The sequence below is a fragment of the Idiotropiscis lumnitzeri genome, chromosome 6 (genome assembly GCF_059441095.1).
Source record: "Idiotropiscis lumnitzeri isolate Australia: NSW breed Sydney's pygmy pipehorse chromosome 6, RoL_Ilum_1.0, whole genome shotgun sequence".
Classification (NCBI taxonomy): Eukaryota; Metazoa; Chordata; class Actinopteri; order Syngnathiformes; family Syngnathidae; genus Idiotropiscis; species Idiotropiscis lumnitzeri.
The window spans coordinates 6,945,804-6,968,282 of NC_142396.1; the positions used below are offsets into that span (position 1 = coordinate 6,945,804).

Sequence of the window (22,479 nt, forward strand, 5' to 3'; positions counted from 1 at the left end):
AGAGGATGAGTGATGATTTTTGATTTTGGTTTAATTTTAGTTTTTGCCAACAGAAGGCAAAGCTTTTGTGATCTTTCTCACCTGCAGGATGACCCCCACTGTCAGTCTGTGGCTGTCAAACAGGGCCGGCGAGGGGGGAGCAGACAGCATGGCCAACATGGACAAACTGAGCAGGATGGTACCGCTTACCAGAGTTCTACAAACACAGTTTAAGTCAACGGTCACACTGCTGTGTCATGGAAAATGCGGAGAAGTGTTGAAGTGAAGCACAAATGTGCTCCAGTGTCTGTGTGATGGATTTAAGACGTGCCGGTTACCTTTTGCTGTAAAGAGGGAGAACAGCCCATGCCAGCAGCTCGTGGCTCTTTCCTCGCTTTGAGCCCATCAGCTGGAAGGTCAGCATGCTCTCGTACGGCAACTGCTTTACTGGGACAGGAAATGCCATCCTGGAATTCAAATACACAAACGGGATTGTGGTTGAATTTACAGCATATTATTCAACGAGGTACATTAGAGTGGTAAGGAACTAACTTAAAACTGACTCAACCATGAATTTATTTCCCTTTTTTTAATGTGAGGAACTTTTCCCGAGGGCATGTATTTAAATATTTTTTCCCAATGGCCATTCTCACAGCAGATATTTATTTAATTTCCATAAATTTAGGCTACCATTTTCCATCACACAAACACATGCATATCAAATTAGTTTCTCTTTTGCCTCTGCTGCAAGTATATGGGACACGAAAAAAAAAAAGTTGTTTTAAAAAGGAATACATGTGCAAATAATAAGATTCCAATGATTACTTTGCTTAAAAACGAAACAATGAATAAAATACATAAAACTACATTTTTTCGTGAGCTGGGTCCGCCCACTGGCCGTTTGACCCAGTGAAGTCACTGGCCTCACGGGGTCATCTTCAGAGTCTGAGGATGGCGATGACAAGCTGTCGGGAAGTATTGGTCGTTCTGTTTTTATTGTTTAATTAAAAGAAGAAGCAAATTAAATCAGGGGGGAAAAAAACACGTTGAGCACACTTCACAGCTAGAATGTCAGATGTGGCTCAATGACGTCAAAATGCTAAATCCAAGATAATGAGTTTCAAACATTCACTGTGACATGGATATTTTGTTTTTTAATACAACGCATTAAAACTTGTAAAAATCACATTTTAAATTCCACTTGCCACTTCATGAAATTTAAACACACAGTGGAAACACAAAAATTTTGCTCCATAGGATGAGCAATTTTGGATCATGTGTAAAAGGCAAGCCTCAAACGTCAAACAACAATTGGTGGTTGACGTGACAAAAAGTGAAAGCAAAGGGGAGGCCAAGGCTCAGTGGGGACCTAAAGGTTAACTTGTCTTTATGACAGTTCGTAACGGTAAAATGTTAAATAGAAGATTTCTTGAGCAGCAATGATGGAATATATGTAAAAAAATGCTTAAAGACTCCACCACAGTGGAAGGTGAACTCACATGCGGTTACAACGTATTTTCTTCTCAAATGACAAAGCAGTGCTGATGTTTTCAGAAACCACAGCTGAGCAAATCTGCGTCCCTCCATACGTCAGCTCACAGGAGATAGAAAAGCAGTCAAATCTAGGAAAAAAAGAAAAAGCAGAGAATGCATAAGGATCATGTTTTTCGTGTGATGTGCGCGTATTGCAACGCTGATGTCATACGTGCTCAGCCAGCTGGGTTGCAGTTTATAGAGCGCGGCCACGTTGAACTGTAAGAGCTCACTGTTGGCCTCCACATCACCATTTAGAGGTTTGCTGGCGATGTCCAGAGTTCTGAAGTTGGACAGGAAGTTGGCAAAGAAGCTCTGCATGACTTTCAGAAGGGACTTGTGCAGCGCCCGCATGGCTACAAGACACACAATGATTACCAAAAGCGGTCGTCATCTTGATATGAATTCACGGCAGATAAAATTGGACTTCTTTTGATTGATAAATGGGTTCATCAAAGAATTCGGTAAGCAGTATGTGTGTGCTTCATATATACGTATATATTGGGGCGGTCAAAAACAAATCGATTACTGCATCGATTAATCAGGGAATCCCACTACGTAGTGATGACATAAAAATAGGAAACTTTAACTTCCAGGACAAAAAACATAATCCATGGATGGATATTTATGTTGCCGGAAGAGTGCGTCATGCATCCGGCTGTCTGGTGCAAAAAATGCGGAGAAATTAAGCATGTGTTCCGGGCAACCCATATATTCTTTCAAAATGATTAATTATAGTTTCAAAGCATTTATTTTTGTCTTAATCAATTTTTTTTGTGGTCATGAGAAGTGTTTTTTTACAATCTGTGTTTCAGCGAAAATTCAAGTCACTTCTTTGTGTCCTCTGTGGTATATGATGAGCAATTTCTGAGGAACCCAACGATACCCAAACGCTGCTTGTTTCCGGAACCCCCACCCCAAAGAGGCAAAACACTCACCGCTCTCGCATTCGGACAGTTCCTCATGACTCTGCAAAAGGTGATGAGGACACACACAACGCACACATCAGAAACATGATGTGGAAAAACATCCAACAGGATTGGGTTGAAAAAGTGCGGCTGCGTGACACAGCCGTGCCGTCCTACCAGAGGTATGGGGTTGACTCTGTTGATCCGGCCGATGGCGTCCTCCAGCTCCTCGCTTGAGAGGCCGCACATGAGATCGGTGACGGTGCGAACGTGGGCCACCATCACGTTGACGTTCATTCCCGACTGCACACATCAAGACACTTTGGAACGCTTCATTCCCAAATATTTGACACATGAACAGTGAGCTGTCTTGACTGACTTTGCTTTTCATCAGCATGGCCTCCTCTTTGCTGTAGCTTATGAGCACATTCTGCAGACTCAACCTGAGAGAGAGACAAAACACACACACACACCTCCTTTACTCAATATTTCCTGTAAACACACACCGCTTGTGACCAACCGAGATGACATCATGAGTAGACTACAGCAAACAAAGGCCAGTGAAGGGCGTGGCTTCTTACTTGCAAGCGTTGAAGACGCAGACAGGCCGCACCAGCTCGAAGAGATGACCTGAAGCTTTGTCGTCCCCTTCCTCGAAAAATAAAAAAATAAAAAATCCACAACACAATGATGTTATTCGTTGATACACACGATCATTGGTAAACATTTTTAGGACCGGTACAAGCTCACAATATCGGTTTTAGTTCATGCTAAAGATTATTGATGAGGTCTGACGTGTCTTTATAAATCTTGCTTTGTGCAAAGTGTTACTTGTGCAGATATTCCTCCGAGTTGAACAACTTGAAAGCACAACGGCTGTTTATAATATACGTATCACACTTGTAAACAAGTAAGAATGTTTATATTTATGGGCAAAATATTGCAAATATTTTTAAATGATTAAAGTGACAGTTCACTGCGGGAATTTTTTTTTTACTGTTATGAGAATATAAAAATATATACACTAACATATTGAAACCGATCATGTTTAATATTGGAGATTGAATTGCATCTTGTATTAGTCACAAATCTTGGGCTGAACAATTTTGATAAATAATCTCATTGCAATTTAATGTGATTATTTTAATTATTTTTTTCTAACAATTTCAAGTAATGAACGAATCTGTATTAAAAATAAACATGATCAAACGTATTATGTATAAATGTTTTGGGTCTTATAGGTTAGTCTAAAACAACGGCAAAAGAATTCATAGGAAAAAATGTTTTGTCAATTTCAATTATAATTCCTAACTAAACCATTTGACTTGCAGTCTTTCAGGTCACTATGACAAATTCACACAATTCTACCCAAAAAAGTAAACAGATGGATTGCATTTCTTAGGCAATGAATTAATCTAGACATGATATTAAAAAAAAATTTTTTTTTTAAATTGATCTGAGTTATTTTTGCTCCATCTGTCCCCTGAATGTCAGCAGCCAGTATGTGATTTGTTTACAGAACAAAGTAAAAAAAAAAATGCAAGTCGCGTTTCCACAACCACACCAGCTCTGATAATAACGTCGCAGGGCAGGCCGTTCATTGTCAGTCAATGATTAACATTTGAGACGTCTGGTCGTGACTCACATCTCTGGCCAGTTTGCGTCGCAGGCTGCTGGAGTGGAGCAGTCGCAGGGGAAGGTCCATGTTGAACTTGCAGTGTGTTTGAACGACCTCGTGCACACCCAGCAGCTTGTCACTGTTGGGACGGTGCGGCGTCAGTGTGTAAAAAGAAATAAAAAGTTTGCTCAGTGAAACTACCTACTTGTGGAGATACTCCTCCGAGTTGCACAACTTGAGAACATAATGGCCGGTGGATTCGCGAGCGAGCTGGAACAGCTGGAAGATCTCGTCGATTAAACTTTGCACCGTCCTGTTCACTAGACAAAAGGATCGCAAATTCATTTACAACATACCCACAAAAAAATGGAGGATTTATTTTTTGCATTTTGGGTAATGCAGGATGACCCGTTTGTTTTGTAAGATAATAGCTTCAGCGTGTGAGATGGATGATACCTGTGGTGGGGATCGGAAGCTGACTTTCATATTCGGTCGCCACGCTGACAGTCAGCTCGACCTGTTGCAGCAACGCAGGATGGACGCTGGACACTCGAGCGCGCACCACAGCTGGGTTGTGAGCCGTTTGTGTGTGCTTGTAGCGCGACAGCAGACTATTGGAGGAAGCAACAGTTCAAAGCTCAGACGTGCATAACAAAGACATTCTTTTTTCACTTATGAAGTTTGAATTAGAGTAATTACAGAAGATTATGCGCGCCCTGCGACTGACTGACAACCAGACTGGGGTGTACCCTGCCAGTCGCTGAAGACGGCTGGGATAGGCGACAGCACGCCCGCAACCCTCGTGAGAAAAAGTGGCAAAGATAATGTATTAATATTTAGTGGTCTAGTCCAACCTTGTTTTATTTATTTATTTATTTTGATTACTGAGGTGGATGTCAACAGATCTCAAAAGTCTTGGCCTACCAATAAACCTGCTGCTTTAACAAGGATATGATACACAACCTCCACCATGGCCAAACCGTTAAAGACCCTGTAAAGCAGGTGTGGGCAAACTACGGCACGGGGGCCACATGCGGCCCATTAAACGGTTTAATCCGGCCCGCCGGACTTTAAAAAAAAATTAAATGAATAAACCTCATTAATGTTTTATTTTCTAAATACTGTGGTGTGTCAAAGACAGATATTTTGTTGTCATGCTTTTGTTCACTTTCATTTCAAATTAAATGTTTTTTTTTTTTTTTTCCGATGAGGTGAGGTTACCAAAACACTCCATCCATCTGCTCCTGTTCCGGCCCCTTAGTCAAATTTTAGAACCCGTTGTGGCCCGGCAATCAAAAAGTTTCCCCCACCCCTGCTCAAAAGTGAATTCTGGGATTTAATTCAAAACACGTTTGAAGATAATTGCCTCTTAAAACTACAAGAACTTGAGCATCTTCATTCAGAAGTTAGCCGGCACATAGCGATGCGCAGTTAGCTCGATACGCGAAGACGACACCTTTTAAAAATGATGCGGATGGTCTACTGACATGGCTGCTTCACTGTTGACCGTGAGTGTGCGCATGTCATGGGGAGAAAGGCGGAAGTGCCGGAAAGAGGGAAACATTTTTTTCAAACGCCAAAGCTCGTCTTAGTCTGTGCTATTTGAATTCTGTGCCATTGCTGCCATACTAACTGATCTTGTCAAATTCCTGAATCTAAAACGACTCTATTCCTGCATCCAACCATTATGACTCTGCATTAAAACAACCAAGTCTTGGCCCAAGAATTTTTTTTTTGCACTATTTTATGTCTCATAGATGATCTTACTTGGATGTGGCCTGGCAGAATGCAGCCATCACCGTTGTGCTGCCTTCTGGAGCGTCTGTCAGTTTGATGAGACATTTATCCTAACGTGAAAGACAATCGTTTAGGCCTTCACACTGTCAATTCGACATCATCGTCAAGGCAGAAAAACGGTGGCGCTTACTCACCAGCTCATCTGTTTGTGTGTTAGAGCGGGTCAATTTGTGGAGAGGGACAGTCAGGTCACAGGAGAACCTGGTTCTGTTATGGCCGAGGGGGGCGTGCTTCCTGGGGGGCACGGGCGGGGAAATGCGGTCCTGTCCACTTGGAGCCTTTGCACTCGGGACCGGAGGGGCGGCACGACGGGGTCGGAGAGGCACGCGTCCTCTTCGCGGAGCACCTCGAGGAAGTTCTTGGCCGGGAGACTGTGGTTCCGACGGGGATCCCGAAAGAGGCAATGGTTTGTCTTTCAGGAGTTGTACATATTCAACAGTATTATCGATTTCCTCGTAAAGATGAGACGCAAATTCATTCTCTGTTAAAGACGCGGGGAGGTCATTGTTTGCGTTTTGTCGGTGGAGCACTCGGCGTGGTGGTATAGGGGGGTGCGGTCCAGGGGGATCCATCACATTGTAACCTGGGTGAGTCTTGACGGTGCAGTATGTCACGTCACAGTGGGGCACACTGCAAAAAAAAATGTCGTCACGCAAAGAAATTACTCCATTTTATTTTGTCAAGCGGTCGCACATAATCAAATCATCTGGGTTCAGGTACATTTTTAAGTAGATGTATACTTTACTTAAAATATGTATCTGGATCAACAAAAAAAAATGTCAGTGTGTGCCACAATAAATAAATAAATCAGTGTACTCCAGTGTGAAATTACAAGATGACAAAGTGCAGGTGAACTTCATTTCTGCAAACCGATAAATTCACATGTCCAACTATTTAAAGTTTCAATACTTTTGGTGCTCAATCCAAGATCTTGTCCAAAGACTTTCTGTGACTCCTCCAGTCTCTCTCTACCTCTGTCCCAACATGCTGATGACACTCAAAGGTCAGTTGGCACGTCCTTCTGCAAACATCCCGTTCTGTTGTTGATAAATTGTTCGGTGTCCTCTTTGTCGCATGTTGTGGAAAGGTGAACGTCAAGATGTTCATAGGAGGAGCGTTTAAATGCAGATTGTAACTGAGCCAGGAAATGGATTGGCTGATTCATGGATCAAACATGTGGTGTCATTCAGCTCTTTGTTACCAAACAGAAAGTAATGCAAAAAGTATGAAAGCTTTGAACGGTTGAATATGACTCAATAGTCAGATGTTTAGAGAAAGTCAAATGAAGTTTATCTGTAAAGGCCATCGCGCTTTTTGACGTTGATCCTAAGATTTCACCCAAGGTCTGAATATCCCGAATTTTGTGAATGTGACTCAAGCTTAGGACTGCGTCTAATCATTAACAGCCTTTCAAATCTTAACAGGAAATCCCCGCAAAGCGCCACAATGTCTCAGGAACCTGCTCGGTTCACAAGACAAAAAAAAGCATGGCAACCTTACTGAAAAACAAAATAACAACATTTGGTCTAATTTATAGAAAGGAAGAAGTTTACTTCAACTCACTAAAGTAATTCAAAAATAATTAACCACTTGTATGATGTTGATAAACATGTAAAAAGGTGATCAAAACGTTCCCTTACTACGAATAAAAAGAAAATAGTCTGAGTTGCTCGTGACGTACCATCAGAAGTGTTGTTGTGCTCCCCGGTTTCTTGTCAATTCAAGCCATCATGCTCAGCGAGTTAGACCAGAACACTTGCCAGTGACACTTGCGCATTTACTCCTCCCACTGGATTTTTACTTCTCTCACTTGGATCACACAGACGACACGCTCTCTGCTGGAGGAAACGCATTCTCACAGTGAGGAAAAGTTTAGAATGAAAGATTTGCATTTATTACCTTTTTTTTCCCCCAAATGTTCGCTGGGACAAGACATCGTTAGTGTGTGCATTTGGTTGGCTAATGATAAATGAAAAAACATTTATTAAATAAATAAATAAATAATCGAATAAAAATAAATAAATAAATAATCGAATAAAAATAAATAAATAAAGAAAAAAAATAATAATAAAATAAAAAATATATATTTGAATTAATAATAATTAAAAATCTAGTCTTTGGGGGCTAACCAGCACAATTTTGTCCCAACACCAAACGCTTAGCGTCATGATGTGCATAGGTCTGTTAAATTTACACCAAAACATCAACCAAAACTGTGACCCAGTATAGGGAACATCTGGGGAAAAAAAACCTGTAAAAATTAAAACTAGGTCTCACCTCACATTTAGGATGGAGGATGCTAATGATTAGCGTTTTCCCCCAAGGATGAAATTAAAAAGTTGCGCGGCATTTCCTCTATCTGTCAGAGCTAAATATCTGTCTTTTAAATATAATTCAAGTTTGAACGGGAAGGGAAATTCAAACGGTCAAATAATAAAAGTTTGAAAATCTTGCAGTGCCACACTTCATAACTTACTTTGTGTGTATATAAACAAATCAGGTTGGCAACCCGATCTCCACTCCTGCCACAGGAATGTTATTAAACGGGTTTAAAGTTAAGTGAGCAAAACGGTTTGGCATGGCAAAACATCTCTCCACAGGATTATCTGCGACGTACAAATCGAATATTGTTTTTAATTTTCCTTTCCATTCGATACACTACGTTGCTAGCCCTCGCTTTAGCATGTGGGCTGCTCACTAGTGAGAATTTCAGGGAAATTGGAGCATATTTTGTTATTTCAAAAGTGTGCATCAAATTGATAGCCCTGTGCCTTAATCAGTTCCCAATAAGGAGCTCTCAGCTTCAAAAAGTTCGATTATTGTGTCTTTCACACAAAGTCAGGTGGGAGAGACTCCTGCTGAGGACTGGCGCTATAGAAAACGGATAGATGATGAAGGATATGTTTCCAAAAATAAATAAATAAATAATTTGTGGCTTTTTTTTGTGGTAGTGGAGGTATGGAGAGTGGGGATTGGATTTGATCCCTTTCCCACTACAGTAAGTGACTGTCCACAAAATCAATCAATCAAGGATACAACATAACAATAATAATAACCTTTAAAATTAACTTTAATATAGGTCTGGTATGAGTTTCGTGACAAATGGTCTTAAGAATGAAACAGCCCTCAGTAGAAAACATTTGACTGCACTGACATCACCCATTGAATTTGACCATCCACGGCATTTTTATCAATAGACACTAGATGGCGACATTAGCATATGATCCGATTGCCCAATTTGACACGGAAAACCGGTTCACGGTTGCATTAAATTGCTTTCCACTCAAATAGGTTAATTAAAATGTATTTTATGGTTTCAAATCATCCAGTTATTTATAAGTTGATTTGTTTTAAATAACATAAAATATTAGAAGAATAAAAAAATGTATAGACGTTCAACAATTATTTGTACATTGAGTAATAGGTTAACAGATTTATTATAAATAATACAACATAATTGCAAAAGTAGAATATTTTTCTATATACACAGTTTATTTGTTGGATTAAATAATTGTGCAATTAAAATTCAGTGATTGTTATAATTTAATCTCTGTAAATTATTGTTGAATTTTTTTTCCATAAATATTTAATGAATTTATATTGATCTGATTGAATTATTTGTTTATTGGCTTATTGTGAATGATAGAATATAACACTAGTAAAATACACATTATTAATATAATTTAATAATTGCTCATTTAATATTGATGATTTAATATGGGATTTCTGATTTAAAATTTGGAAAGGTGATCTACTGAAAATGTGATGCAAATCACAACATGCAACATTTCAGAAATAAACAATTTTACTGACATTTACATTGCAAGCTACACTCACAAACAGTTAATATGTGTTGATTTCTTTTTTTTTTTAATCAAAAATGTGTGAATTGTAACTAAAATAATTAAAAATATACATACATGCACACACAATAATTGAAATTATGTTATTGAAATAAGATATTTTACATACCTCTTCTACAAATCAGCTGGCACGTTTTAAAGATGTGAAACACACCTGTTGCTACTTGGCAATCAGTGTAGTGTATAATCTTCGACGGCTGCATGCAGTGCATCACACCACCGCCATCACATCTGGGACCTCTGACACTAAAATGGCAGCGCAACCAAAGCAGAGGTAATTTCACACAGCATGAAAAATGTGGACCAAATAATCGATTACATTTAAAAAATATATATCTAATTTGACTAGAAACTCCCTCATCGTTAGATGGATTTTTTTTTTCTATTAAATTGTCCTTATAATTCACATTTGACTAGAGGTGCTATGATTATTTGACTAATTAACTATCAGCAACTATTTTGAAGGACAATTTTAATTTGTCAGGGACTTGAAATTAAAATTGTCTAAAACCTGGGGAATTATGACCCTTTTTACAGGAAGTAGTTTTAGATTTCTGCCATCCCTCTTGAAGACAGGATCAAACCAAGAAATTTGCAAATATCTAAGACTTATTTATTTATTTTTTCATAAAAGGCCCATTTCAAAAATCTGTTTGTGAGCACTTCTCATTAAATGTCATTTAACCTGTTTGATAATCAGCCTCTTGCTAAGCCGCACCTGTGATGAGGCTCGACTATGTTGACGACTAACGACAACGATTATTTGTTCCTGCAGCCTGACTCCAACTTGCATCATGATAGCTGCAGCACTTCTCCTCCCAGCCTTAGTCCATCCGACCAGCCTCCGCTGTCACTTCTGCCCCCTGCAGCCCAAAGAGTACCCATGTCCCAACATAAGCACAGAGTGCCTGCCAGACCAGCGCTGCGCAACCACCAGAGGTTACTACGGCGTCGTCCACGTGCTGTCTGCCCAGGGCTGCGTGGACGCCCGGCTGTGCGGCAGCCGCCCGGCGGCCTCCTACATGGGGGTGGAGTACCGGTTGAGGCACAGCTGCTGCTGTAAGAACAAGTGCAACGTGGCGCCGGTGACCCAAGACGTACTGAAGATGCTGCTGGGCGTGTTGGCGGAGAACCAGCAGAATGCCAATGCCACTCGCGCTCTGAGGGAGAAGATTTTGGGGTCTTGCCGAGATGACCCCCGGTAGCCCTGACCCTTCGGCTTCTGTGTTGTAGGTGTGTTTGTGGGGGGCGTGACTAAAGTTGAGGCCTGGTAGCCATGGGCGCTCATCTGTCTTATCGCATCATCGAGTGATTGTTTTAGCAGGAATCACAATTATGATGTGAATATTGTATTGGTCCAGAGAGAAAAAAAGGTGGATTTGTCAACCCTCCTCCTGGGATTACATGACTAATAAAAGCTTATTTAACCTTCTGTTTTGTTGTTTGCGTGAGTTGATATGAAGTCGCCATCAAGGCCCTTGACAATTGAACAAATCCTGTGTCAAATTAAGTTTTGTCACAGGCCTCATGGTTAAGGTCTACCTTAAGACTGTAATGAAACAATGAAAATGTTAAATTGCATAAACTTGACAAAATTGTCAATGTTTTATTTTGGTGAGAATCGTGGAAGTTGACACACTATTTGTCTTTACAGGCCACAGAAAATTATGTGGTGGGCCAGATCTGGCCCCCGGGCCCCGAGTTTGACATGGGTGCTTTAAACTAATCGCATAATGGCCCAAGTCATTTTTAACTTGTCAGAATATGTATTAAACGCATGAATGTTTCTGTCATACAGGCCAATTAATGATAATTATCAAAGTTTGAATTGAGGAAATTAGAATCTTGTTTTAACATTTTTAAGTTAAAAATTGTGGAACGCAAATAAGTATTCAACTATTTGAGCCACAGAAAACTAGAGTAGGCTAACTTCATTTCTGTTGTTTAGGAGGAGACTGATTGTATATTTAGATGCCACTAAAAGTTTATATAATGGCCAAAGTTCAAACATCTGCGAAATGTACTGTATTTAATTAAAGATATCATTCACCTCGACCAGGTGTCTTCAATCTTGTTACTTAAGGACAGCTGTCCTCCTTGTTTTCCATTCCGCTCTTCTGCAACACACCTGGTTCAAACAATCAGGATTGTTGTCCAGCTTCTGCAGCCCTTGCTGATTATTTGATCATTTGAATCAGGTGCGTTACACAGGCAGAGATGGAAAACAGACAGGACAGTGGGCCTTGAGGAACAGGGTTGCAGATCTTTGGTCATGACTGACGTGCAAAAAAAAAAGTGATACGGAATGGACTTCCTATATGTCAAAATTAGAATGAAATCTTGTTTGGAGCAGTTTATTTCTCAACCTAACTAAAAATGACAAAATGCGGTTAGCACACCCTCGCTCTCAGTTGCTCAATTTACATGAAGGGATCTGCTGAAAAACATATTTGGTATATCTGCTAAAAGTGGAGAACATTGCAATTTTAAAAATGAAAGGAACAATCATTTGGCCTTGAGTTTGATACTTGTCCTCAATTGCAATATATTTTTAACTCTGAGTACATGCAACAATTCACATCTCATGAATTGTTTCTTTCTAAATTTCAAAGAAACTTCAAATCAAGCAGGTGGGTTTTTGTGTGTGTGTGTGTGTGTGTGTGAAAGCGAAGGTGTGTCCTCCTCCCAAGGTGCAGTGTAGTCAGGCTTGACAAAGACCAGTTCCAGGTGGATTTGCTTTCCCTAACTTAAGTTCCACATCGAAGGCGGCCACCATGTAAGTTTTGATACTAAATGTCTGTACGTAACGATGACATCACTGCGCCCATTAACGGGCTTAAAAGCAGCACTCGTTGCGAAGCATTAACATGCGTTTGTATGACTAACTGATCTAAACATTATGAAACAGTGTTTTGAGACTTCACATACGCTGTTTTTTTCCCAAGACAAGCAACACTGTGGTTGTTAGTGAAAAAGTAAATTAGTCGTTATAGCAACAAACACTGACTGAACTTTTGGTGACAGAGACTCTTCACACGTCGCCATTTTCAATTGGCTCTTCAGGTCTTTAAATGTTCAGTTGTAGACTGTAATGTTGAAGTCCATCCATTTTTCTATATCGGCTGTCCTCATTAGGGTTGCGGGTGAGCTAGGCACCTTCCATGCTGCATTTGGTGCCGGACAGTCGTGTAATTCACATTATTTAAACCTATGTATAATTTAGACTCTAAATTTTAGAGTCTTGCACCTGCATTTTAGAGAGTTGAAGGTGTGAGATAAACATTGGAAAGTTGGCGTCTTTTGCAATGCATTCTTAAAGTTGGATTATAGTAGTCTAAAATTTCGTGAAATAACAGAGGAAAAAAATTAACCTTTGTTCAAAACGTCTTGCTGCAGGGGAAGCATGAGGCACCTCCTGCACGCCGCTACGTTCCTCATCTTCTACCTCGAGCACTCAACGTTATGTGGCAACCTGCGCTGCCTCTACAGACCCATCCTGGAGAAGGAGTACAAATATCAGCCCATCGCAACCGAGTGCCCCCCGGAGGAGGTGTGCTACAAAGCCGTGGGTCGCTACGGCAACTACAGCGCCCTGTCCGCCAGCGGATGCATGCCAAAGGAGGTCTGCAGCCTGCAGCACAATCTCTCCTTCCAAGGAGTCGTCTACACGATGAGCTACTCCTGCTGTAACCGGCCGTATTGCAACGCATGTGTGGTCCTCTTCGCCAACACACTCCTCATCACCGTAACACTTGTGACTGTTGCGGGGATAGTCGGAAGGTGATGTTGGGTGAACATCGATCTTAAGACATTGAGCTATAGATTTTGAAGGTGTTTGAAAGTATTTTAACATAGCTATTTTTTAAATATTGGTATTTCCATGATATTAAATATTTTTAAAAAACCATGGTTTGGGTCACTAATGCCACTAAATGTTTTAATGTGTCATATAAAAAGTAAAGTGAACAATACTAGAGTCAATCACCATAACACAATTTATGACTATTTGTAGTAGGAACACTCACCAGATATGCTAACAGTTAGCCTAGCCTCTTCTTTTTTCTTCCTTTACGTTGTATTTACCAGCACTGTCGGAGCTAGGATTTATTTGTTTTTTTTGGCCGGCAGTATAAATTTAAAATGCAGTAAGCATACTCTGATTTTCCCCAACTTCTCTGACTCTTGCGTTTGAAAAATAATTTTTCTTGTGGCCCACTTGGGACGGACCCAACAACGGAGTCATGCTGCCCTCTGCAGTCTGTTTTTGTCATTGCAAGTTTGTTGACATAATCCCTTGAAGTGGACGCATTATTTTATCTTGATGTTTTTCTTTGGTTCTCGTAAATCGGTAAACATAGATTCGAACAACCTTCCACCATGCCACCTCAAAATGTCTAATTATTTTTTTTTTTTGCGTTGGCGCAATAGTCTATTTCCCAGAATGCTCTGCGCAGAGCAGGTCTCCGGTTTAGTTGTAACGTAAACACACGACGCGTCGGATTAATCAAAACAATACGACTCAATGCGGGCGTTGTTTTTGTTCAGAGGAAAAGCAACTACCAACTAACTTTGAAGCGTTAGTGCTTTTTTTCCTGAGAAGAAAACGGAGACTGTGTCAAACTATCTTTGAAACCTATATTAAATTATCCTTACAAATTATATTAACCAAACCAAACAACAAAAAATCACATTGTTTAAACTTAATGTTGCACTTGTCTATATCATTTGTTTCCGCAAAGACAAGCATTTTATATGACAATTTCCATAACAGAACATTTTTGAGCTAATTGTTTCATTTGACCACGACTGACCAGCCATTGTAAAGTGAACCATGACCTTAATCCAGTGTAGCATCCACTGTGATGTTTTTCTTGCTTTGCCATTTCAACTGAAATACCTCCCATGTGGCCTGCAATGAAAACAAGTTTGACAGCTCTTTAGTGGAGATGATCAAAGTGTTTGGCTGCAGGTCAATAAAGAGTTGAGGCTAGGTTGACAGTATGAGGTTTGGGCAGTTCTTTATTTCCCTTTAATAAGGCTGCTGGGTCTCCCCATAGTGGATATACATGTATGTACAGGAGTTTGCTAGACTGGAGTTACAATGAGGGCAGAGGGTCCATATTACACAGACTTCAAAAAACAACACGAACAGAGCCTCACCTCCAGGTCTCGGGAATCAGCAGGGAGGGATGGAGCAAAAAGGGGAACAGCACAAGAGAAGAGAGGAGATGATGCAGTAGAACAACTTGACTGGACTGCCTAATAACTTAACAACTTGTAAATAACATACATTTTACGCACAGTGCATCTTAAATAGGTCACATGAAGAGCCATATACCATAAATATCTGTATTTTTCGGGAGCCAACATATATAAAATGATTTTATTTTATTTTTTTAAATGAATGCAACAACAAAAACAATGTTCAGTCCGTCATTTTATTTTATTTTTTTTAAATAAAATGTTTTTTCCCCATCTTTCGTTCCGCCCTGTGGAATTTCTACTCTGCCCACACCGGCCCGATCCAGAAAATTGGGGAAAAGGGAAGCAGAACCCAGCGCCCCCTGCCGCCTCTTAAAAGCATATGAATTAGTAGAAAACAAATGAACAAACACCACAGTCAATTCAGCACAAAAAGAACCCACAGACACACAAGAACAGCAAGAACACAGTATTATATTATTTATTTTTTTACCCACCCCCACCCCCAACACTTTCAAAACCGTTTGTTCCTCTTCATGATCTGTGTCATAGTGGTGGTCTTTTTCCTGGCGTGCAGGCTGGCGGCTTGGAGCCATCCTCCCCAGGCGGCTCAGTGGAATTGGGAGGCCAGTCTCCAAATTGGCTGGTCAGTTCAGCAGTGATATATTATCTCTCAATTTCACAGTGTGGTTGGAAAAGGAGGACGAGGGTTGGGAGACGAGGGTTTTTGGCAGAAGATGGAGCCAGGTGGGAAGAGGAACCACAGCAACATTTAGAAAACAATTGGAAACCCTGACCGTCCATAGTTGAACGTGAACAAAATGGCCACGACACTCCTGTCTTCAGAGCTTCAGCCACGCCAAAGCATTGCGGGCACGACATGGGAAGGATTTTGGCTAAAGCATGGGTTTGATTTAGTGTTGACGTCGTCAGGAGACAAAGGAATGAGTGCGGACGGGTCAGTGAGTGATTGGCGGGTCAAAGGGATGGCGGGGGTTGGGGCAAAATTCCCGTCTCCGGAGGCTCAAGCGTGCCGCGGCAGTGCCCGCCGCTTGCGGCTGTAGTAGTGACGCAAGCCGTTTTGTCTGGCAAAGTTCATCATGTAGTTTTGTTTACGGGTGCTGTAGGGGTACAAACATAGTGAAAGAGAGAAGGAGGGACACGTGTGATTAGAGAGAGGGGGAAGTCACACGCATAACGAAACATGCATTTTACAGGCGGAGTTTCCTAAATGAACCATCACGGGCAGACATCGTCTTTTGAACAGTACGAATTGTACAGAGCCCCTGAGGTGACGTGGAATTTTTTAGTTTTTGTTTTTTTTAATGCTCTCCCTCGCAAAGTTTGCGAGATGATGCATAGTTTTTCTTTGCAAGGGTACCGTTATTTATTTTTAATGCCCATTTATGTACTTTCAGGTCATCTCTGTAGTCCGTCTGATATGGCAAGAATTTTATGTGTTTGTAATTCAAGCAAATTTCCTAGTATAACTCGCCCGGAAGATGACCCTGAAATACATGAACGTGCATTAAAATAAATGTTCTCTTACACACACACACAAAAAAAAACGTTATCTTGCAAAAATTAAAGTTTCATTTGTTGATTAACCTAACACGAAAAATTTTAAATATCAAAGTTGTCAAATTTTAATTTTCATCTGGAAAAACGGGCTACAGGACTGACAATTTGTTATGTTCACATGACCTTGAAATTTGGTATAGAAATGTTAGCTTGTTAGCCATCACAAAGTTTTGTAATTGGCTTCATACATTGTTTCATAGCATGAGGACAAGTGGTAGGGCAAACCACAAGCAGTTATTTTCATTCTTCTTATGATACATGAGGAACTTTGTGTATCTTGTTTGACTGATTGTGGCGGCAAACAAGCTAATGGAGCTTTAGCAATGCCCGTGAACAGACCATAACATAAACCAATTAAATATTTTAATGAAACTCAGTCCAATATTTTTTTGGATTTGAGCCTAAACCGAATCATGAAAAAAATCTGTCAACCTCTTGTTTTTTTTCCATGTGAAATTTAAAAAATAAATAAATAATTAAAATAATCATTAAATTTTCTATTTTGATAACCAATTGAAAATGGATAGAAGAAATGACACACTGAATTCCATTGAGCCACAAGACAAGACATGGAACACACAAGCACGCACACACTCTGACTCCGAGTGTTTGATTTCAGAGAAAAGAGTGGGGGGAAAAAATGGACACAAGAGCATGGTCTTGAGCAGACAAGCGGTAGAAACGAGATGGTGGCGCTTCGATCTCGCTTAGCCTGTTCATTGCCTCTTCTGTCCAGCAGGGCGTCGCCAGTGAGCCAGCTGTGCAGCCTGTGGGGGTTTCTGCAAAGCCGAGCGGCTGGGGGGGGTGGGAGGTTGTATGCCAGATGTCATGAAGATGGAGGGGTGAGCGCATGCCGTCTATAGATGGACAAACAGCCGAAAGCCACGGAAAGAGGGGAGGTCCCTCCATCACAAAAGTCAATGGGTTCATCTCATTTGTTTTATTTGCATGACTCCGAGATCCTCCAAAGCTTCCTCAGGGACTCTTGGTCACTCTTACACAAGTGTATCCATCGCGGGAAAGCTCGTCTGTGACATTTGGTTATTAAAAAAAAAAATCGACAATAGTTGGATCACTGTATTTAGTTCCTGATCAGCCATTGGTCACTGAGCTGACTTTGGTCTACTAAAATACTCGACAAGCCGACTCATCGCGTCTCTTTGATCAGATCAATTAAGAAAAAAGAAGTTAATTCTCTCTTCACACATTTAACAGCTTTCGAGAAGTCGCTGACAATATGTGGACAGGTATTCTGCAACGGAATTCAAAATTGAAGTGGAGGGCAAAATGCTCGCGCGGACAGATTTTTACAGAGAGTTTTTGGGCGGATTAGGATAATCGAGAATTTAGTGGATAGTACAATCCACACAGCCGCTTTTTGGGAAACTACGGCCCTAAATACAGCTAAGCCTAGCTCCACCGCTACCGACAACCTAACAAAGTCCGTACTTGGCACTGGCCCAGCAGTTTTGCTTACATGAGACAATGCCAACGTATTAAACTGGCTAGTTCGAGGGAAAAAACAATTGATCATTTTTTAGGAGAAAACTGGACAAATGAATGCAAGAAAAATTACAGAACAAACTTTTGATCATTGAAATGCTCGGGTGGGCGGGTTTAAAGAACAGAGGGGACCGCATGTTGTCCTTGGGCTATCCCTGCTGTAGGGGGAGGAGCTAAAATGAAAACAGAGGCTCGAGGACACTAGAGTTTGCAAATCAGGAAATGAGATCAACCCGATGCATTGAGCCATGCAGGGTGTAGAATTGAGCGGGTGAAGTGCTCCAGCCAAATGTTTGATGCTGCAAACTGAAGTTGGTGCGAGGACTAAAACACAAAAGGAGCATTCCAGGTACTCAGCGACAAACGCTGAACCCGAAACCCTGCTTTAAAAGTCGCTTGAAACAAAAAAGCCAGCTCGTAAAGTAAGCAGCCAGGTCAAACGAAACAGATAGTGGAGTGATGGAGCACATCAAACATACTGTACACAACAACACAACAAAACACTGACTTAGCGTAACTTGTGTCAACTTAATATTGGAAAAATTGGCAGCGTCACTCATGGTTCTCCCTCATTTTCTGTCTTACATCAAACCCCTCATTTGTTTTTGTTTCAGTGACTCTCATGTTACGGAGCTTCCACCTGGACTGTGTGAGCAGCCGGTCTGTGTGGGACTCGAGAGAAAAAAAGCGAGGTCGTGGAGATGATGGTGATGATGAGCGGAGCTTTCAGTGTCAGGTGAAACCGGGAGGGTGTGTGTGTGTGTGTGTGCTGTGTGAGGAGGAGGAAGGCTGGCAAAAAAAGAGGGGCTGGATAGGAGGAATGAGGAGGGGGCTTCATTCGGGAGGAGGCGGTGAACTTACCTGACGCTACAGCCATGCCAGAGGGAGCAGAATACAGAAGAGAGCAGAGGTTAGAGGGCGAGAGGGGAGGGGCAGGTGAGGGGGGCTGCTGTCTCGCAGGAAGGTGAGGGGGGGTGGGAGCCCTGGCCTGGGGGGAGGGATGGGGCGGGGGCCCCCAGGAGAAGGGAGAGGAGAAGAAGAGAAAGAGTGCAAATAAATGGAATTAATGGCAGCGATGGGGGCAGGAAGTTGAGGAGTCGTCCATCGTAGAACAGAATAAGAGGCCATGAAAGTGGAAGATGAGCGTGGATCCGAGGCGGCGCGAGCAGAGGGAAGGCAGCACATGAAGCGGCAAGGGGGGGGGGGGGTGTTAGGGGGAGCAAAAGAAAAAGGAAATAGCGTGGAGGAGGGGAGAAGTGGTGAACAGAGAGAAATAAACAAGAGTGTGAGGTTCATGGTCACACTTGTCAGCAGACAAAGTTGATCGGCGTGCATAGGGAGCGGGAGGGGGTGAGGGGTGTCACGGCCACAGAGACCAGGGGGCAGCTCAGGTTTAGGCACTAAAAAGCAGGTTTCCACCAAGCGCTACAGTACAGTTCAGTTGGAACACAAGACCCTGATGTGAATTGTGGAGGCAGGATGGTGTTGTTGCTGCGTTGTCATTAGTGGGACATCGTAGCAGTGCGCATCTAAAAGACGGATGGAACATGGTGCATGCTAACACTGTCCACAAACAACAAATGTCTTTGAATCCACTTTTGTGGCACGTGACCAATGAATGACTAGCCCCACCCTGATGAGTAAATGTGATATGGACACAAAATTACACATTACATTACTATATTCAGCTATCTATGCCAGTGACGCACAGTAGCATTTTCGTGTTGTGGTTTGCTCTGAGATTTTTCTCAAATATGCGCCTCGACTCATTCAAGGTTGTCATCATTGTCCGTTTTATGCTCAACTGAACTAGACTGTACTTGACAGGAAACAGGGCGAACGCGTGTACGTGGTTGTTAGCAGCTTTTAATGCGTCAGGTTTAGTTCTGAATAAACAACGAGGGCCCGTATTGGCAGGGAGCAAGAGCCCTAGAAACATGCAGGATTCCATCCACAAACAGAAACCTTAAAAGCAAAGCACAATGCAGTAATGCTCCTGCTTGCCTGACACCAGACGCAGTGATGAACTTCACTGTCGGTGTACGCGTGTGTGGAGATGCGCTTACGATCTGTGTGCACGCTTCCTGTGTATGTGTGGAGTAAAAGGGGAGGGCGTTATCTACGGCTGATGCGGGATCAGACAAGGGCAGATCTGGGTTCTGATGGGGAGAAGGACCCATTTCTGGCCGGGAGTTTGGGTACTCACAGAACAACTTCCACATGGTCCAGCGCCCACTGGTCATGTCCTGCGCCGTCGTGGCGTGGCTGCCACCATCGTAGCATCACTCCTTTAACCCTCGCCTCGCTGGAGAAAGCATAAGTATGCTCGATTCACAATCATACGAATTATTCTGTGTGTATATTAATGGACAGCTGGAATAATGTTGAACACATTTTTACAATAAAGACAATTATTTGTATAATTAAATGTGATTTTAAGAGCTATAACAATAATGTTTCTCTGTAAAAGAGGTCAAAAGGTCACTTACAGTGGAATGTTGTAGGAAACCCTCTGGGCCTTTATGAAGTCTTTGGGTTGGTGCTGGGCGATGACGTGCCAGCTGACTCCGTTGTTGACGCTGTACTGCAGCAGCACCGCTCGATCGACCGTGTCGGCCCGGTCCAGAGCAACGTTACAACTGTCTGTTTGTGCCACGCTGCCAATCTGCAGCACAAACATGATCTTACTGCCGGGAGACACAAAAGGGATGGAAAAGGTCAGAGGGAGACGACAACCTGAGAGTTGTCGCTACGTTTATTTGAGCATTCCGAAGGTGGGGGGGAAACACGTCATTTATTTGGCCCTTTCCTGATTTGCATATTTATCACACTTTGGAAGAGCATCTCACAAAGACGACAAGTACAACGCTCAACCATAAGAAGGACACAGGGCAAAAATGACCTCTGTGGGAGAGTTCAAAGGTAAAAATAATTTGTCATGGTGAAGCTCATCATCGTGCGATTTGTGTTTTGGGTTGTACCTGTACCTGGCTCGAGTGAGGTCCAGCGGTTTAGTAACAGCCTGCCTCATCTTACAGCCATTAAAATAAAGCGAGTCTCCGTGGGCATGCGGTGACAGCTGTCCACACCCACTGCCCACTCCTCCACCCTGAATCAGCTGCCAGCTTTCCGGGGACACGCTGCCTGACTCAAAGTTGTCCTTGATGGAGCTGGGCAAGTCTTTGCTTGAGAGGGAGCAGTCGTCGCCTGTTCAGACGGGAGGAGAAGGGACAATGTAGCGACAATGATGGAAATTCATTGGTTTGTAGTGATCACATTGTAAACTAAAATAAACAAGAGCAGCGTTTTGCAGGAACGATGCAAAGACAAACTTATTTTTAGCAGAGTTGACTCTTTAGGAATTTTGCATTTTGTTTGTGGCCCACCGTGGTATCCCTCATCACAGATGCAGACCACTCCACTTGTGCAGTAGCCGTGTCCACTGCAGAGTCCTGCGCAGGCCTCGCCGATGTAAACGCGGTCCACTCCCCAGCTCTGACGCTCTCCTGTCCCCTCTTTTTGAATCCAGCGGAACTGAGTCGCCCTGGAAATAGACGACACATCACAAAGGGGACACAAAATACTTATAGATATATATTGGTGTTGCATTAAAAATACGAATACGGGACAAGAAATTCGGTATGGCTGCACAACATGGCTTCACAAAAATCTTGTATTAGCTGAAAATTAAACAAAAACCTGACTTTATTCAAAACAAGTTTGACTTGTTTTCCCATTCTGGGACAGTACTGACTTGTGTTTTTGTAAACCTCCTCTCTGTTTGCAGCCATTTTGTTCAAAGGAATAAACTGCCCAGCCCTACCCTGAAGAGACGTGGTCAGGCAGTTGAATGGTGACCCTGGTCCATGTTGAGCTGTTGACGGTACTAAAGATGGTGGACTCGTGGAACTGGAAGGGGGAGCAGCCCACGTTGTTGACTGAGGAGGGCAGGCACTCAGACTGAACCAACTGCCACGAGTCCGACCTGAACGGGGAGCGCGACAAATGTTCAATTCCATCTTAACTCATTCACTACCAGCCGAGTAAAAAAAAAACAAAAAAAAATGGACGTCTTTAGCCGTCAGTGGCAGTAAATGAGTTAAACACGGTCATCGTTATGTATCAGTGTCTACCTAGCATCCTTCCTGTACTGCAGCAGGACAGAATGATGGTCCTGACATGTGTCTGCCTCACAGCCAACTACTATCTACAAAAGTGAGAGAGCAACATCAAACATCAAATCAATGCAACACAGTCGCTAATCCAAGTTTAGAGTTATTTTAATTACCATGAACTGTAAAATATATCCAGGCTGCACGATAAGTTCTCGAGTGGCCAGGATGTTGTGTGTCCGGTCTTGGTTCTTGTTGGGCCAATAAAGGTGGAATGAGGGGTTTCCACAGAAGCCCGCTGTTCGCACAGCATTCGGGTAGAAGCTCCAGCTTTCCTCATGAGAAACACCCTCTGGATGACGGACAAAATATCAATGGAGCTG

The 22,479-nt window shown here is 42.2% G+C and overlaps 3 protein-coding genes, 1 long non-coding RNA gene and 1 pseudogene across 9 annotated transcripts in view; 3 read left to right on the forward strand and 2 right to left on the reverse strand.

Moving 5' to 3' along the window:
* pik3c2g (phosphatidylinositol-4-phosphate 3-kinase catalytic subunit type 2 gamma) overlaps positions 1-9,946 on the reverse strand; it is a 17,405-nt gene extending 7,459 nt beyond the window's left edge. The window contains exons 1-15 of one of the 3 annotated variants that reach the window (XM_088297451.1): positions 9,808-9,946; positions 7,517-7,670; positions 5,970-6,465; positions 5,806-5,885; positions 4,495-4,649; positions 4,244-4,358; positions 4,066-4,177; positions 3,002-3,072; positions 2,800-2,863; positions 2,598-2,723; positions 2,451-2,481; positions 1,685-1,868; positions 1,479-1,601; positions 318-446; positions 82-196 (exon numbers count right to left, since the gene is read on the reverse strand). In XM_088297451.1, coding sequence (XP_088153577.1) covers positions 82-196; positions 318-446; positions 1,479-1,601; positions 1,685-1,868; positions 2,451-2,481; positions 2,598-2,723; positions 2,800-2,863; positions 3,002-3,072; positions 4,066-4,177; positions 4,244-4,358; positions 4,495-4,649; positions 5,806-5,885; positions 5,970-6,407 — 1,743 coding nt within the window. In that variant the 5' untranslated portion in view covers positions 6,408-6,465; positions 7,517-7,670; positions 9,808-9,946. Of the gene's footprint in view, positions 1-81; positions 197-317; positions 447-1,478; positions 1,602-1,684; positions 1,869-2,450; positions 2,482-2,597; positions 2,724-2,799; positions 2,864-3,001; positions 3,073-4,065; positions 4,178-4,243; positions 4,359-4,494; positions 4,650-5,805; positions 5,886-5,969; positions 6,466-6,744; positions 6,876-7,516; positions 7,674-9,807 lie in introns of those variants that run through there. The other 2 variants (XM_088297450.1, XM_088297452.1) reach the window with 2 other exon arrangements.
* On the forward strand, positions 9,824-11,130 carry LOC148334855 (protein Bouncer-like; annotated as a pseudogene). The gene is made up of 2 exons (XR_015843987.1): positions 9,824-9,972; positions 10,474-11,130. The product of XR_015843987.1 is annotated as a protein Bouncer-like (transcript).
* A 1,212-nt stretch (positions 11,131-12,342) lies between these two features.
* Positions 12,343-14,537, forward strand: LOC148334856 (protein Bouncer-like). The gene is made up of 2 exons (XM_088298866.1): positions 12,343-12,474; positions 13,095-14,537. Coding segments are annotated over exons 1-2 (390 nt in total). The 5' UTR covers positions 12,343-12,472; the 3' UTR covers positions 13,483-14,537.
* A 162-nt stretch (positions 14,538-14,699) lies between these two features.
* reln (reelin) overlaps positions 14,700-22,479 on the reverse strand; it is a 108,257-nt gene continuing 100,477 nt past the window's right edge. Inside the window, exons 57-65 of one of the 3 annotated variants that reach the window (XM_088298450.1) lie at positions 22,273-22,448; positions 22,118-22,191; positions 21,808-21,969; positions 21,371-21,528; positions 20,972-21,191; positions 20,474-20,671; positions 20,191-20,289; positions 18,846-18,972; positions 16,006-16,021 (exon numbers count right to left, since the gene is read on the reverse strand). In XM_088298450.1, the coding sequence (XP_088154576.1) occupies positions 18,852-18,972; positions 20,191-20,289; positions 20,474-20,671; positions 20,972-21,191; positions 21,371-21,528; positions 21,808-21,969; positions 22,118-22,191; positions 22,273-22,448 (1,208 nt within the window). In that variant the 3' untranslated portion in view covers positions 16,006-16,021; positions 18,846-18,851. Of the gene's footprint in view, positions 16,022-18,845; positions 18,973-20,190; positions 20,290-20,473; positions 20,672-20,965; positions 21,192-21,370; positions 21,529-21,807; positions 21,970-22,117; positions 22,192-22,272; positions 22,449-22,479 lie in introns of all 3 variants that reach the window. The other 2 variants (XM_088298449.1, XM_088298451.1) reach the window with 2 other exon arrangements.
* LOC148334858 (uncharacterized) lies at positions 18,228-22,032 on the forward strand. Its single transcript, XR_015844069.1, has 3 exons — positions 18,228-18,333; positions 18,599-18,720; positions 21,772-22,032. It is a non-coding gene; the product is annotated as an uncharacterized LOC148334858 (long non-coding RNA).